Source organism: Bombina bombina, chromosome 1 (genome assembly GCF_027579735.1).
Source record: "Bombina bombina isolate aBomBom1 chromosome 1, aBomBom1.pri, whole genome shotgun sequence".
Taxonomy (NCBI): Eukaryota; Metazoa; Chordata; class Amphibia; order Anura; family Bombinatoridae; genus Bombina; species Bombina bombina.
The window spans coordinates 8,542,271-8,557,986 of record NC_069499.1 but is presented as its reverse complement, the minus strand read 5'-3'; the positions used below and the strand labels follow the sequence as shown (position 1 = coordinate 8,557,986).

General features: G+C 43.4%; 1 protein-coding gene across 1 annotated transcript in view; it reads left to right on the top strand.

Moving 5' to 3' along the window:
• TTLL5 (tubulin tyrosine ligase like 5) overlaps positions 1 to 15,716 on the top strand; it is a 273,384-nt gene that overhangs the window by 66,330 nt on the left and 191,338 nt on the right. Inside the window, exons 6-8 of the mRNA XM_053697018.1 lie at positions 6,702 to 6,763; positions 7,348 to 7,430; positions 7,607 to 7,711. Of these exons, the coding sequence (XP_053552993.1) occupies positions 6,702 to 6,763; positions 7,348 to 7,430; positions 7,607 to 7,711 (250 nt within the window). The remainder of the gene's footprint in view (positions 1 to 6,701; positions 6,764 to 7,347; positions 7,431 to 7,606; positions 7,712 to 15,716) is intronic.

Sequence of the window (15,716 nt, the reverse complement as noted above, 5' to 3'; positions counted from 1 at the left end):
ACCTCCTGTTTCTCACCCTCTTACCCATCTAGATTGTAAGTTCCCATGGGAACAGGGCCCTCAATTCCCCCTGTATTTGTTTGTTAAACTTTGGTGTCTTTTATATTGTATTGTGCTGTACTTTCTTTTTTTATGACACGCTGAGTCCACGGATCATCTTAATTACTAATGGGATATTCACCTCCTGGTCAGCAGGAGGCAGCAAAGAGCACCACAGCAGAGCTGTTAAATAGCTCCTCCCTTCCCTCCTACTTCAGTCATTCTCTTTGCCTACGTTAGTGATAGGAAGTGGTAAAGTGAGGTGTTAGTATAGATTCTTCAATCAAGAGTTTATTATTTTTAAAGTAGTGCAAGATTGTGCTACTTTTTCCTAGGGTGTAGCCGTCTCTTCAGTAGAGCTTTGGTGGCTTTAGAGCGATGGGAACTTGTGGGACATAATTCTCACTGCGCCTCCCATATTGATGCTGCCCTACTTCTGAAAGCCTGAGGGGTCTTACTCAGCCTTTTCCTTTATCACAGGTCCATAGGAGGGAGAGGACCTCTTAAACCTGGAGCTGCCTTCACTGTCAGGCAGATGAGGAGGTAAGTACTAATCTAGTATCTGGGGGACTTTTCTCAGAAACGGATGTACTTTACTTATGGTGGGACAATAAGAAGTCTCATGGATGGGGACTTTATTGACCGTGTAGGCGCAGGCACTGGGGCTAAACACATTTGACTGTTGGTGGTTCTCATCTCCCAATGCGACCGAGAGATGGCTGAATTTTGGCAGCCTATGATGGGTGGGACTAGAGGGAGAGCATTGCGCGCCCTTTTTGACGTTCTTTCTGCGCACTTACTATTGAAATTGCTTGTCTAAATTTCTGCTTCGCATCTCTGGTAGTAGGTATAGAGCGGGAGAACAGCCAGACATTCATAACGAAGTTTGATGCTTGTTAACTGCGCACTTAGTATTGAAAGTGATTGTCTAAATTTCTGCTTCGCATCTCTGGTAGTGGGTGTAGAGCGGGAGAACAGCCAGACATTCATAACGAAATCTGATGCGTGTGTTAACCGGCAGAGTTTCCGGTTTCTACAGCTACTGCCTGAGTCATTTCTCCAATCAGATAGGCACCTCAGCAAAGTACTGCTGAGGTGTAGAGGTGTTTTTAGGGCTATTTCTATTTTGCAAATACATTATATATAATAAAAAAAATTAAAAAAGACGTTTTAACATTTAAAGGGACAGTAACGTTTTTCTGTCAGTGTAAAATTGCCCAAAAAATTGCCATATTTTGAGACCCACTGTAAAGTTAAGATGGACCAAGAGTCTGTCACTTGTTCTTTATGCTTTAATGCCAATGTGGAACCACCAATCACTTTTTTGTTCCTCATGTATTGAGAGGACCTTAAACTACAGGGAAAGACTTTTTTTACTGAACCATCATTTACTAAAGAGGATGCTGTTCAGGAGTTTAATGCCAATGATCACTCTATGCTGCAGCTTTTTCCTCAAGCGTCCCAAGGTTTACCACCCTCACAAGCAGTGCCCTGCGCCTCCTCTATAACTCCTGCTGGGGTTACTTTAAAAGACATTGCTTCATATTATGTCTTCTGCAGTTTCAGATGCGTTGTCTGCTTTTCCAAATGTTGCAAGTAAAGCGTAAAGAGGAAAATCAGAGAGGTTTCTGACGGAGTTCTCGCTATTGCGGATGCTCCCTCCCAGAAGTCTGAAGGGGAGGATACCGCGGTAGTATCTGAGGGTGAAATCTCAGATTTGGACAGTATGATTCCTCTTACTGATACTGAGGTAGTTTCTTTCAGGTTTAAGCCTCCGTCTACTACTTAAGGAGGTTTTAGCTACTTTGGATGACACCGACTCCACGGTCGTTATTAACCCTAAAAGATCCAGTAAGTTTAACTAATATTTTGAGGTTCCTACCTCAATAGATGTTTTTCCAGTTCCAGACCAAGCTTCTGAGATTATTACTAAGGAGTGGGAGAGACCGGGTATCCTTTTTTCTCCATCTCCTATATTTAAAAAGATGTTTCCCATAGCTGACGCTGTCATGGAAGCTTGGCAGACAGTTACCAAGGTGGAAGGAGCGGTTTCTACTTTAGCCAAAAGAACTACTATTCCTATAGAGGATAGTTGTGCATTTAAAGATCCTATGGATAAAAAGTTACAGGGATTATTCAAAAGGATTTATGCACACCAGGGCTTACAATAAAAGGGAGCCAGCTGTGTGCATTGCTACCGTCACTAGTGCAGTGGCATATTGGTTTGATGCGTTGTCTGATGCTATCAGGACTAACTCTTCCCTGGATGAAATCCAGGATAGGATATCAGCTCTTAGATTGGCAAATTCTTTTATTATGGATGCTTCCCTTCAAGTTATCAAACTGGGAGCAAAGATTTCAGGTTTCTAGCTCGCAGAGCCTTATGGTCAAAACCTTGGTCTGCGGATGTATCCTCTAAGTCTAAGCTTTTAACGATTCCTTACAAGGGGAAGTCCTTGTTTGGACTGGGCTTGATGGAGATAATTTCTGATATTACGGGAGGTAAGGGTCATCTTCTCCCGCAGGATAAGAGAAACAAACTAAAGGGATGTCGGAGTAGTTTTCTTTCCTTTCGAGATTTCAAGTGAAATTCTTCCTCTTCCGCTTCCAAGCAGGAACAGTCTAAACCTGCTTGGAGACTCAATCCGTTTTGGAGTAAGGGGAAACAATTCAAGAAGCCTGCTATTGAATCAAAGACAGCATGTTGGCGGTGCTTCGGTTACGGGGCATTGCAGTGGCGCCCTATCTGGCCGACATCCTAGTCCAGGAGCCATCCTCACAACAAGCATGGTCCCACAATGTTATCTTTCCTGCGATCTCACGGGTGGAAAGTAAATTTGGAAAAGAGTTCCTTAGTCCCAAATACAAGGGTAACTTTCTTGGGAATCATAATAGATTCCCTATCTATGAAGATTTTTCTGACAGAAGTCAGGAAATCAAAGATTTTCGATACTTGTCTAGCTCTTCAGTCCACTCCTCGGCCGTCAGTGGCTCAGTGCATGGAGGTAATTGGGCTGATGGTGGCGGCAATGAACATCCTCCCGTTTGCTCGGTTCCATCTCAGACCTCTGCAGTTAGACATGCTCAGGCAATGGAACAGTGATTATGCCGATTTGTCTCCTCGAATACTTCTGGAGTGGGAGACAAAGGATTCTCTTCAACGGTGGTTGTCTCTTGATCATTGACTGCAAACGCCAGCCTTCTAGGATGGGGAGCAGTCTGAGGCTCCCTAAAGACTCAGGGAGTTTGGACTCAGTCTCTTCTTCCTATAAACATTCTGGAGCTGAGAGCGATCTTCAATGCTCTTCTGGCCTGGCCTCAGTTAGCTTCGGTCCGGTTTATCTGGTTCCAGTCGGTGGACAACTGGGAGGCGGACTTCCTGAGCAGGCAGACTTTTCATCCGGGGGAGTGGGAACTCCATCTGGAAGTGTTCTCCGGCCTGATTCTCAAGTGAGGTCAGCCGGAATTGGATCTCATGGCATCTCGATAGAATGCCAAGCTCCCGAGATACGGGTCGAGGTCCAGGGACCCCCAGGCGGAATTGATAGATGCTCTGGCGGTCCCTTGGACTTTCAGTCTAGCATACCTATTTCCTCCGTTTGCTCTTTTGCCTTGGGTCATTGCTCAAATAAAGCAGGAGTGGGCATCAGTGATCCTCATTGCACCGGCTTGGCCTTGCAGGATTTGGTATGCCGTTCTGGTGGACATGTCATCTCTGCCACCTTGGAGACTTCCGTTGAGGTAGGACCTTCTAATCAAGGACACTTCCTTTACCCAAATCTAGTTTCTCTGAAGCTGACTGCTTGGAGATTGAACGCTTTATTTTATCCAAGTGGGGCTCTTCTGATTTGGTCATAAAGACCATGATTCAGGCTCGTAAACCTGTATCTAGAAAAATTTACCATAAAATATGGCGTAAATATCTCTATTGGTGTGAATCCAAGGGCTACTCATGGAGTAGAGTTAGGATTCCTAGAATTTAGTTCTTTCTACAAGAGGGTTTGGAGGAAGGATTATCGACAAGTTCCCTAAAGGGTCAAATTTTTGCTTTATCTATTTTGTTACACAAACGTCTGGCAGACGTACCAGATGTACAAACTTTTTGTCAGGCCTTGGTCAGGATCAGGCCTGTGTTCCAACCAGTTACTCCTCCATGGAGTCTGAATTTAGTTCTTAAAGTTCTTCAAAGGGCTCCGTTTGAGCCTATGCATTTCTTAGATATTAAGTTGTTATCTTGGAAAGCTTTATTTCTTGTTGCTATTTCTTCGGCTCACAGAGTGTCAGAGCTCTCGGCATTTCAGTATGAGTCCCCTTACCTTATTTTTCATTCTGATAAGGTAGTTTTACGTACTAAAATAGGATTTTTTCCTAAGGTTGTTTCTGACCGGAACATTATTCAGAAGATTGTTGTTCCTTCTTTGTGTCCTAATCCTTCTTCTCAGAAAGAACGACTTCTGCACAATTTGGACGTAGTCCGTGCTTTAAAGTTTTACCTGCAGGCGACTAAGGACTTTCGTCAGTCTTCTTCTTTGTGATTTTCTCAGGAAAACGTAAGGGACAGAAAGCTACGGCTACTTCTTTTTCTTTTTGGCTGAAGAGTATCATACGTTTTGCAATATGAGACTGCTAGACAGCAGCCTCCAGAGAGGGTTACAGCTCATTCCATGAGGGCTGTTGCTTCCTCATGGGCATTCAAAAATGAAGCTTCTGTGGAACAGATTTGCAAGGCTGCAACTTGGTCTTCTCTTCACACTTTTTCAAAGTTTTACAAATTTGTCACTTTTGCCTCGACTGAGGCCGTTTTTGGGAGAAAGGTTCTTCAAGCAGTGGTGCCTTCCGTTTAGGTTCCCTGTCTTGTCCCTCCCGTATCATCTGTGTACTCTAGCTTGGGTATTGAATCCCATTAGTAATTAACATTATCCGTGGACTCATCGTGTCATAAAAAAGAAAATTTATGCTTACCTGATAAATTTATTTCTTTTTTGAAACGATGAGTCCACGGCCCGCTTTGTTCTTGTAAGACAGGTTGTGGGTTATTGTAAACTTCAGACACCTCTGCACCTTGGCTTTTACTTTCTTTCCTTAACTTCGGTCGAATGACCGGAGTGGGAGGGAAGGGAGGAGCTATTTAACAGCTCTGCTGTGGTGCTCTTTGCTGCCTCCTGCTGACCAGGAGGTTAATATCCCATTAGTAATTAAGATGATCCGTGGACTCATTGTGTCAAAAAAGAAATACATTTATCAGGTAAGCATACATTTTCTTTTTATCTTTGTACCCATGGACAACGCTGCGGAATCTGTATGTGCTTTATAAATAAATAAAAATAATAATAATGATAGGTGTTGTGGGAAGAGAGTTTGGTGGGTGGTCATGTAGAGTGGTTCATGTGCTGGGCAGTGGCATGTAGCAGAATCTTTAGTTGTTATGGGGAGAGTTTGGTTGGTCATGTAGGGTTGGTTCATGTGCTGGGCAGTGGAATGTAGCAGAATCCCTAGGTGTTGAAGGGAGACAGGTTGGTCAGTCATGTAGGGTTGGTTTATGTGCTGGGCAGTGACATGTAGCAGAATACCTAGGTGTTGTAGGGAGAGAAGTTGTTGGGTGGTCATGTAGGGTGGTTCAGGTGTGTGGTGGTTGCAGTAGCATGTAGCAGTATCCCTCTGTGTTGAAGGGAGAGAGGTTGGTGGGTGGTCATGTAGGGTGGTTCAAGTGCTTGGGGGTTGTAGTGGCATGTAGCAGAATCTCTAGGTGTTGTGGGGAGAGAGGTTGGTGGGCGGTCATGTAGGGTGCTTGGTGGTTGCAGTGGCATGTAGCAGTATGCCTCGTTGTTGTGGGGATAGAGGTTGGTGGATGGTCATGTAGGGTGCTTGGCAGTTGCAGTGGCATGTAGCAGTATCCCTTGGGGGTTGTGGGGAGAGAAGTTGGTGCATGGTCATGTGGGATGGTTCACGTGCTGGGCAGTGACATATAGATGTTGTGGGGAGAAAGGTTGGTGGGTGGTCATGTACGGTGGTTCAGATGCTTGGTGGTTGCAGTGGCATGTAGCAGTATCCCTTGGTGTTGTGAGAAGAGAGTGGTTGATGGGTGGTCACGTAGTGTGCTTGGCAGTTGCAGTATCCCTCAGGGGTTGTGGGGAGAGAGGTTGGTGCATGGTCATGTGGGGTGGTTCACCTGCTGGGCAGTGACATATAGCAGAATCCCTAGGTGTTGTGGAGAAAGAGCTTGGTGGGTGGTCATGTAGGGGGTTTCAGGTGCTTGGCAGTTGCAGTGACATGTAGCAGTATCCCTCTGTGTTGTAGGGAGAGAGGTTGGTGGGTGGTCATGTAGGGTGGTTCAGGTGTTTGGCGGTTGCAGTGGCATGTAGCAGAATCTCTAGGTATTGTGGGGAGAGAGGTTGGTTGGCTGTCATGTAGGGTGTTTGGTGGTTGCAGTGGCATGTTGCAGTATCCCTTGTTGTTGGTGGGTGGTCATGTTGAGTGCTTTAGGTGGTTGGTGGTTGCCCTCAGTATGTTGGCAGCAAGATGACTAATCTGTAGGAAACAGAAGGATGAAAACTAATATCTATGGCTTTCCTGAAAACGGGAAAATCAAAGCATAACAATTTGCTGTCACTATAGGTTGTTCCCAACCTCTTCTATTTATCTCTCCTCTGTATTCCTTGCAGTGATTCTCCTCTGGACCTCAAAGTTAAGGCCAGTGTCATATCTGACATGCTATCTTTAGTTGGTGAGTAGGCTCCGATGTACCATTAGTGCCGGTTAGGGTGCCAGTGAGTGTGCTAATGAGGTTGCTCTGGTGTGCCAGTGAGTGTGGTCTGGTGTGCTGATTGGTGTGCCGGTGAGTGTGCTTTGGTGTGAAGGTGAGTGTGCTACCTACTTGTGTGTTCTTTATTGTCCTGCAATGTTGAGTCTCACTGGTCTTGCTTGGTGAGTCTGTCTTGCCCGCTGTCGAGTATACACACTGGTGATACTGCTTGTGCAGCTGGTTATCGAGTGTGTCTTGGATAATTTGCTGGTGTCACTAAGCTGTTGTGTCTTATTGATGGTCTTTTCTTGCCGATTGTCCTACTGGGTGGTGTGTCCAACTGATGATCTTGTTTAGTTGAAGAATGTGCCCCTGACTGATGTGTGTGTCCTGCTGCTTGTCCTTGTGGCTTTGTAAGTGATGACGGCTGGATTTGAGTGTGCTCTGGTGAGTTTGTGATTTGCATGTATGAAGCTGATTTATTGATGTGTGTTTTTGGTTAAGTGAGCTGCAATTTCTGACATTGTATATAAAGACACTGACCATTGTATGTACTGTCTCTGCAGGGGTGGAGTGTCACGACCCACAGAGATTCCGCCGGGGAGGCAGTGCACCAGTTGAGCGCAACAAACGCACGCAGAAAAATACAGTGAGCAAAGTGACCTAACCCACACACACTGTATGCTCTTACCATGTCACATAAATACTCTTGCTTGCACACACAAACACAGAACCTGTATTGTACAAAATTACCTTCAGTGATGCCTGTTTACCTGCCGCTATCTGAATGCTTTGGAGAATAAAATGATATCTATATGTCTGCAGCGACAGCGCCTGCTATCCGCAAGTGATGTGAACACTGCACTGCAGGCAGGAAACAGGATCATCGTGAAGCGCACAAGCTGCACACTGGGATTGTCCATAGAGGAGGCAAGTTAAAAGGACAGTCTACTATAGAATTGTTATTATTTAAAAAGATAGATAATTCCTTTATTACCCATTCCCCAGTTTTGTATAACCAAGACTGTTATATTAAAGGATACTAAACCCAAATTTCTTTCCAATGGCATGGAGAGTCCAGAATTCCATTCATTACTGTTGGGAAATTCACCGCCTGGCCACCAGGAGGAGGCAAAGAAACTCTCCCACTACCCATAATCCCCATTCATTCTTTGCCTTGGTAACTTGAAGGAGGTGAAGATAGATGCTCTGAAGAAAATTAAGTGAGTATTGGTATCTGCTGGAGGTCGCAGGGGAGTCTGTTCTCTCTCCAGCAATTTGTTCTAACACCCCCATCAGGCAACCAGTGTTACACTTACATTGCTTTCCTTTCTAACCAGGTCCCTGTCAGATGTTGGATGAAGCTGGCTAAACCTGGAGGTGCAGTGTCTGCTCCACAGCAGAGGCCCTGGATTTAAGTGCCTTTATTTCTTTCCTTAGGACACGCAGAGGAGGAACATGAGAGCACTAAGGTGACCAGATGGCACCTACTTCTATAAGGGTCTTGGGGACAATTTATGTTATAGAAATAGTCCTTTTTACTTTGCTGGCCTGACGACCTTATGTGAGTACATATAAAGGGACAATTGTATTTAAGGTGGCTGGATAGCACCTCAATCCCTCAGAAGGCTGGTAATATTTATTTCCTATGGCATGGAGAGTCCACCACTTCATTCCAATTAAACCTGATATTTCCTCTTTTTTGTTTAAAGTCAAACATATTTGTTCTCTTTTAAAAGAGGTCTTAATTACTTTAGGGGTTAAATATCCTAACGTTTCTGATGATAAGCCTTGTAATCGTTTAAATATTTTTTTTTTCCTATGGCATGGAGAGTCCACGATTTCATTCCAATTACTAGTGGGATATTCAACTCCTGGCCAGCAGGAGGAAGCAAAGCACACCCCAGCAAAGCTGTCAAGTGTAACTTCCCCTCCCATAATCCCCAGTCATTCTCTTTGTCAATGGAGGATGTGCGAAGTCGGTGTCTGTAGAATTTAATCCTTTTAATGGGTACTTTTCCGTGCAAGCAAGGATTGGGGTCTAGCTGTGTCCATGTCAATCTCTTTAGTAAGAGTAGTGTTGGCTTTTAGCAGTTAGAAGCGGCGAGGTAGTCTTTGCTTTACTTCTAACATTTATGCTACCCCTATATAGAAAACCAGAGTTGGTTACTCTGTTTTTTTCTTTTCTCTCCATGTCCCTGCCAGCGGTCAATTGAGGCTGACAGACTGGGAAGTGCTGTGTCTGCTCCACAGCAGAAGATCCTGGAGGGTAAGTCAGTTTATATCCTTGTTTAAACCCTTCCATCGGCAGGTATAACTGTTACTGTCATCAGGGAAAGGGAGAACTTTGAAGGGTGACCAACTGGCACCTCCATTGCCCTCTTAGATGGGTCTAGAAACCTTAGTTATATCCCAGGTTGGGGATATAACTATTTAAGCAGCTTGGATCTACCGGCATTACTTAAACAGGCTGCGGTTCACTCATTATTGGGTGTTTCCCTCTGACATAACTCAATTACCCTCATAGTTTTGTTTACAGTTAAAAATGACACAGGGGATTGAGGCTTTTATTTATTTGTGTGGACCTTTATAATGGAGCATCTACACTCTAGCTCCTTCAGCTGGTATGTTCATCATTTACAGCAGCGGCATCTCCAGGTTCAGTAGAGGAGGCTACCGCTGACTGTGTTATGCTTATATTTTTATAACATCGATGCGCTCCATTATCTGATACTGTGGCGGCTTCTCCAGCTAGATGAGAGGAGACTACTGACGGCTTTTTTTAGAAAATATTCTCTGGCATTGCTGTTTTAGGCAATCGCAATAAGCGCCAATACTCTGACTGAAAGGTTTTCCCCATGAACCTGCAAGTCCCATATTACACTCCTGACGCAGCACTCGGTTATGGTGCTTGCATAATACGGTGCTGGCTAGTGCATGCTTCTTTATTGGTAAGATGCTAGATAGCGATGACCACATTTGAAGGGTTTCTCCCCTCATCTGTTATCGAGTTAATAAGGTGTTTTAGATTTTGTCAGCTCTATTTTATTATATGCGGCTATGTACCTTTATCCTCATATTAGAACACCGCCATTGTGGGCGGATACTATGGCGCAGCTAGTCAGCTATGCGGTGGAGGAGCCGTGAGCGTTAGCTCTGCTGGATAGGAGACGTATGGCCTGTTTTTGTTTTCAGAGCTGTGAGCGTGGGGCTCTATACAGAATAATTGTGTTTCTTTTGTTCCAACCTCGTCTACATAGTAAGTGAGATCCGCTTCGGCAGACATACATTTCTGTTGGCGCCATTTTGGAAATCGCTTTTCTATTTCCCACTATGGGCAGTGAGGTTTGCAGTTTGAGTGTATTTTAGATGTCTTCATCATGTAATGTTAAGTACGATCTCTATGTAAGCCTAATTTAAACCTATTCAGCCTAGACCGTCATAGAGGTTTATTCCCCTCCTAAGGTGTTTTATATCAGTTTTTTATGTGTACTGATAACACTGCCTCTAGGATATGAGGGATGAGTTGTTGTTTTTTTTATTATGGGAGTGTTTATTATAATAAATCGTATATCCTACAATTTGTTTTTTCAGGATTTATTTTCTCATACTAAATACTGTGTTTTTACTAGTATTTGTCACCATCTGGTGGCAATTTATTGCTAATGCATGCTCCTTTATTATATTGTCATGAATTAAGGTGCATTACTTTTCTGTCTCATTCTGTGGAAAAATCTTGAGGGTCTCTCATATGATTAATCTCTTTCTCTGTTCTATTTAGCACCATTCATACTATTCTCTGCTTTGTCTTTTGGAAAAAAACACTTCCAATTTGTAGCCCTAAATTTTGGACTAAGCCTCTACTCCTCGAATCTTACGGGGGTTCGATGGGGCTCTTCTGGCACTAGCCAGATGTTAAGGAATTACCGTGGCATCTGTCCTGGACTATATTTCAGTTCAGGTGCCTTCTTTTTGTAAGATGTTATTGTCTATTCTACGTTCCCATGGGTGGAAAGTGAATCAGGAGAAGAGTTCCCTGGTGCCAGACACCAGGGTGTGTTTCTAAGGAACAATTATAGGTCCTCTGTCTATGAAGATTTTGCTGACGAAGGTCAGAAAATACAAACGTTTGACTTCCTGCTGGTCACTTCAGTCCTCAACCTGTCCATCTGTGACTAAGTATATGGAAGTAATTGGTCTGATGGTTGCTCCATAGACATCATTCCATTTGCTTGGTTCTATCTGAGACCCCTACAGTTATGCATGCTCAGACAATAGAACGTAGACCACTCTGACCTATCGCAGAGGATAGCTCTGGTTCCCCTAACTAGAGTCTCTCTATCTTGGTGATTTTCACAGGACCATCTGTCTCAGGGTACATGCTTCCTAAGACCATCCTGGGTGATTGTAACAACGAACGCCAGCCTTTCAGGCTGGGTTGCAGTTTGAGGTTCTTTAAAGGCTCAGGGTCTTTGGACTTAAGATAAGTATTTTATTCCCATAAACATCTTGGCGTTGAGAGCAATTTACAATGCCTCATCAGCCTAGCCTCAACTAGCTTTAGTCCGGTTTATCAGATTTCAATCGGACAATATCTCCTTGGTGGCTTACATCAATCACCAGGGAGGAACTCTGAGTTCCTTAGCAATGAAGGAGGTGACTCACATTCTCCAGTGGGCGGAGTCTCACAATTGTCTTCTCTCTGGCTTCCGCATCTTAGGGGTGGACATCTGGGAGGTGGTTTTCTTTCCTAAGATATGAAGCAGACTTTTCATTCTGGGGAGTGGGCTCCACTCATTCTGCGTGGGCTCCACCCAGAGGTTTTCAAATGATAACTCTCAAGTGGGGGGTTCCAGAGTTGGATTTGATGGCTTCATGTCTAAACGCCAAGCTTCCAAAGTACAGTTCAAGATCAAGAGAGCCACAGACCGCTCTGGCGGTGCCTTGGAACTTCAGTCTGACACACCTGTTCCCCCTGTTTGCTCTCCTTCTTCGAGTCATTGCTCGTATCAAGCAGGCGAGGGCATTTGTAATTCTAATAGCTCCTGCATGGCCTCACAGGATCTGGTTTGCGGATCTTGTAAAGATGTCTTCTCTTCCACCTTGGAGGTTACCTCTGATGAAGTATCTTCTACTTCAGGGTCCATTCCTCCATCCAATCCTGGATTCTCTGAAGCTGACTGCTTGGAGAATGAACTCCTAGTTCTGTCTAGACATGGTTTTTCTGAAGCGGTCATTGATCTATGCTTTAGGCTTTACTATAAGGTATGGCGTAAATATATTTCTTGGTGCGAATCTCAGGGTTTCTCCTGGAGCCGGGTGAGGATTCCCCACATTTTATCTTTTCTTTGGGATGGCCTGGAGAAAGGTTTGTCAGTCAGTACTCTGAAAGGTCAGATTTTTGCACTATCTATTCTTTTGTACATAAGTCTGGCAGATTTTCCAGATGTTCAAGCTTTTGTATATATATCCTTTACGTGGGATATTTCAGCGGCTTGAGCAGATCAGGACACACTATATGCCGCGCTCAGCTGGTTTCCGTGTAGGTTTTAAATTCCCCCCGGAACGCTACTCTTTGTGTGTTTTGATGAGGGCCTTGCTACTTGTGGAGTTTTCCCTTCAGTTGCAGCACCCGGTGAACGCAATTAACTGAAGGCACTCCGTATAGTAAGGAAGGGGCTCTCAGGTAAACCCTCTATAAGAACAGAGGGCATCCATGGTGGTTAACAGTTTGCACACACTTCTCTGAATGCAATTTCTTTCCAATAGCATGGAGAGTCCACGATTCCATTTAATTACTACTGGGAATTCAACTTCTGGCCACCAGGAGGAGGCAAAGAACACCCCAGCAAAGCTTTAAGTATCCCTCCCACTTCCTATAATCCCCAGTCATTCTTTGCCTTCGTAAATCTAGGAGGTGTGCTAATATAGTGCTCTGAAGAGAATTTGTCCTTATATGGGAAGTTTCCCTGCAAGTAAGGAGTGGGGTAATGCTGAAGTTTATTTGTATCTGTCAGACCTGGAATTCTGTGTCTGCCCCACAGCTGAGGCTCCAAGGTAAGTGCTCTTTTTTTTCTTCATAGGTGAGAAGGCACCTATCTACCTTCTTATGGAGCCTGGGGACGTTAATCTCTCAATACATCTCTTCATGATGGGGATTTTATTTGGGCAGCATTGCAGGGCACTGATTAGAACATATTTGTCTGATTAATTTATAGAGACTGAGGAGGTAGGGACATGTTTTCGGGGGATGTGTTTTTATTTTTGATGGCATACGACTCCGGGCTAAAGAGAGTATCCCGGTGTTCATTATAGGACATGTCAGTTTATTTTTATGTGTCGGTTTGTTTTAGTGATGCGGTCACGTGACAGCCACGTGTCTCCTTCTTCCGCCTGATGCGGTCTATCCCTGTAATCTCTGCGTGTGAGAGCTAGAACAGAGGGTAGTCAGTGACGACATTATCTTCTCTGGGAGGTTGTGAGTCACTCAAGCAACGGCTGTGGTTATAGAGGGTGCAAATTTCTGGAGGATTATTGCATTTACTACTCGTTTATGCTAAAAAGCTTTTTAATTTTCTTGGGCTATAAAATCTAAAGACCTTTTTTACTCTTCTTAATTATTGGGGGTTTGTGAATTTTTCCCCAGATGGAGGACACTAGGGAAGGTTAAAATTTATCAGTAAACTTTGAAAAATGCTTATACTGTTTAGAGGCTCAGGTTATTCCTCCTGTTCAACTTTGTTTCACATGTCTAGCAAATATGTTGCAGTCTAAAACTAAAGATTCTGACATTTCTCAAAAGTTTATCCCCTCTGTTGCTCTAGACATGCTGCTGTTTCTCCTCAGTCCCCGTCCCTAGCAATTACACAAGCAGTGCCCTGCGGCTCAACTCAATCTGTACCTGGGGGTGTATTTTTACCAGGAGATTTTGCAGCGCAGCTTAACTCTGCTGATCTGAGTGCCTTGCCTATCTCAGGCAAGAGAAAAAGGAAGCCTACAAATATGCCCTCTAAGTCAGCAATAGCTTCTGACGCTAACGCTGCTTTGGTCAGTTTATCCCAATTATCTGAGGATGACCACTCTTCAGCAGCCTCTGAGGGCGACAGATCAGATTCAGAATCTACTTTGGTTGCTCCAGTAGACTTAGAGGAAGTGAGTTTTAGATTCAAGCTTGAGCACCTCCGCTTATTGCTCAAGGAGGTTCTGGCTACACTGGAGGACTCAGAACCTATAACTACCGAGACTCCTAAAGTTACTAAACTGAACAAGGTTTTTGATGTCAAACCTAGAACTGTGGAAGTGTTTCCTGTAACAGATAGTATGTTGGACATTATTTATCAAGAATGGGATAAACTGGGTGTTCCTTTTACCCCATCTCCTATTTTTAAAAAGATTTTTCCAGTTGCTGACTCTGTGCTGGAAATCTGGCGTACTATTCCTAAAGTGAATGGTGCTATATCCACTTTGGCTAAGAGAACCACAATACCCCTGGAGGATAGTACCTTATTTCAGGACCCCATGGACAGGAAATTGGAGGGTACTTAAAGATTTTCCTTCACCAAGGTCTGCTATGGCAACCTGTGGCAGGTTTGGTGACACTCGCTGGTGCGGCCTCGTATTGGTGTGACTCCTTATCTGACCTACCTAATTCTGGAGGAGACCACCTTGGAGGAAATTCAGGATATGATCAAGGCCTTACAATTGACAAATTCCTTTATCTTTGATGCTAGTATGCAGGTAGTGTGGATGAGTGTAATGACTTGAGTCTTGCTATTTCTTTCATGTAATTGGCAAGAGTCCATGAGCTAGTGACATATGGGATATACAATCCTACCAGGAGGGGCAAAGTTTCCCAAACCTCAAAATGCCTATAAATACACCCCTCATTTGCATTTTTTCCCATTCCTGAAACTGTCATATAAGGAAATAGATAATTTTGCTTTATATGTTGTTTTTTTATCTTACATTTTGCAAGATGTCTCTACCTGATCCTGCCTCAGAAGTGTCTACTGGAACATTGCTGCCTGACATCGGTTCAACCAAAGCTAAGTGCATTTGTTGTAAAATTGTAGAAATTATCTCGCCGAATGTCATTTGTAATAGTTGTCATGATAAACTTTTACATGCAGATAGTGTTTCTATCAGTAATAATACATTGTCAGTTGCAGTTCCTTCAACTTCTAATGTGCATGATATACCTGTAAATTTTAAAGAATTTGTTTCTGATTCTATTCTGAAGGCTTTGTCTGCATTTCCACCTTCAAATAAACGTAAAAGGTCTTTTAAAAACTTCTCATTTAGTTGATGAAATTTCAAATGACCAACAACATAACAATTTATCCTCTTCTGATGAGGATCTATCTGATTCAGAAGATCCTTCCTCAGACATTGACAAATCTACTTATTTATTTAAAATTGAGTATATGCGTTCTTTATTAAAAGAAGTGTTAATTACTTTGGATATTAAGGTAACCAGTCCTCTTGACGTTCAGTCTAATAAACGTTTAAATGCTGTTTTTAAACCTCCTGTGGTTTCTCCATGGGTTTTTCCTATTCCTGAGGCTATTTCTGATATGATTTCTAAGGAATGGAATAAGCCAGGTACTTCTTGTATTCCTTCTTCAAGGTTTAAAAAATTGTATCCTTTATCAGCAAAATCTATAGAGTTTTGGGAAAAGATCCCCAAAGTTGATGTGGCTATTTCTACTCTTGCTAAACGTACCGCTATTCCTATGGAAGATAGTACTTCCTTTAAGAATCCTTTAGATAGGAAGCTTGAATCTTATCTAAGGAAGGCCTATTTATATTGAGGTCATCTTCTCAGACCTGCAATTTCTTTGGCTGATGTTGCGGCTGCATCAACTTTCTGTTTGGAGAATTTAGCGCAACAGGAATTGGATTCTGACTTATCTAGCATTATTCGCTTACTGCAATA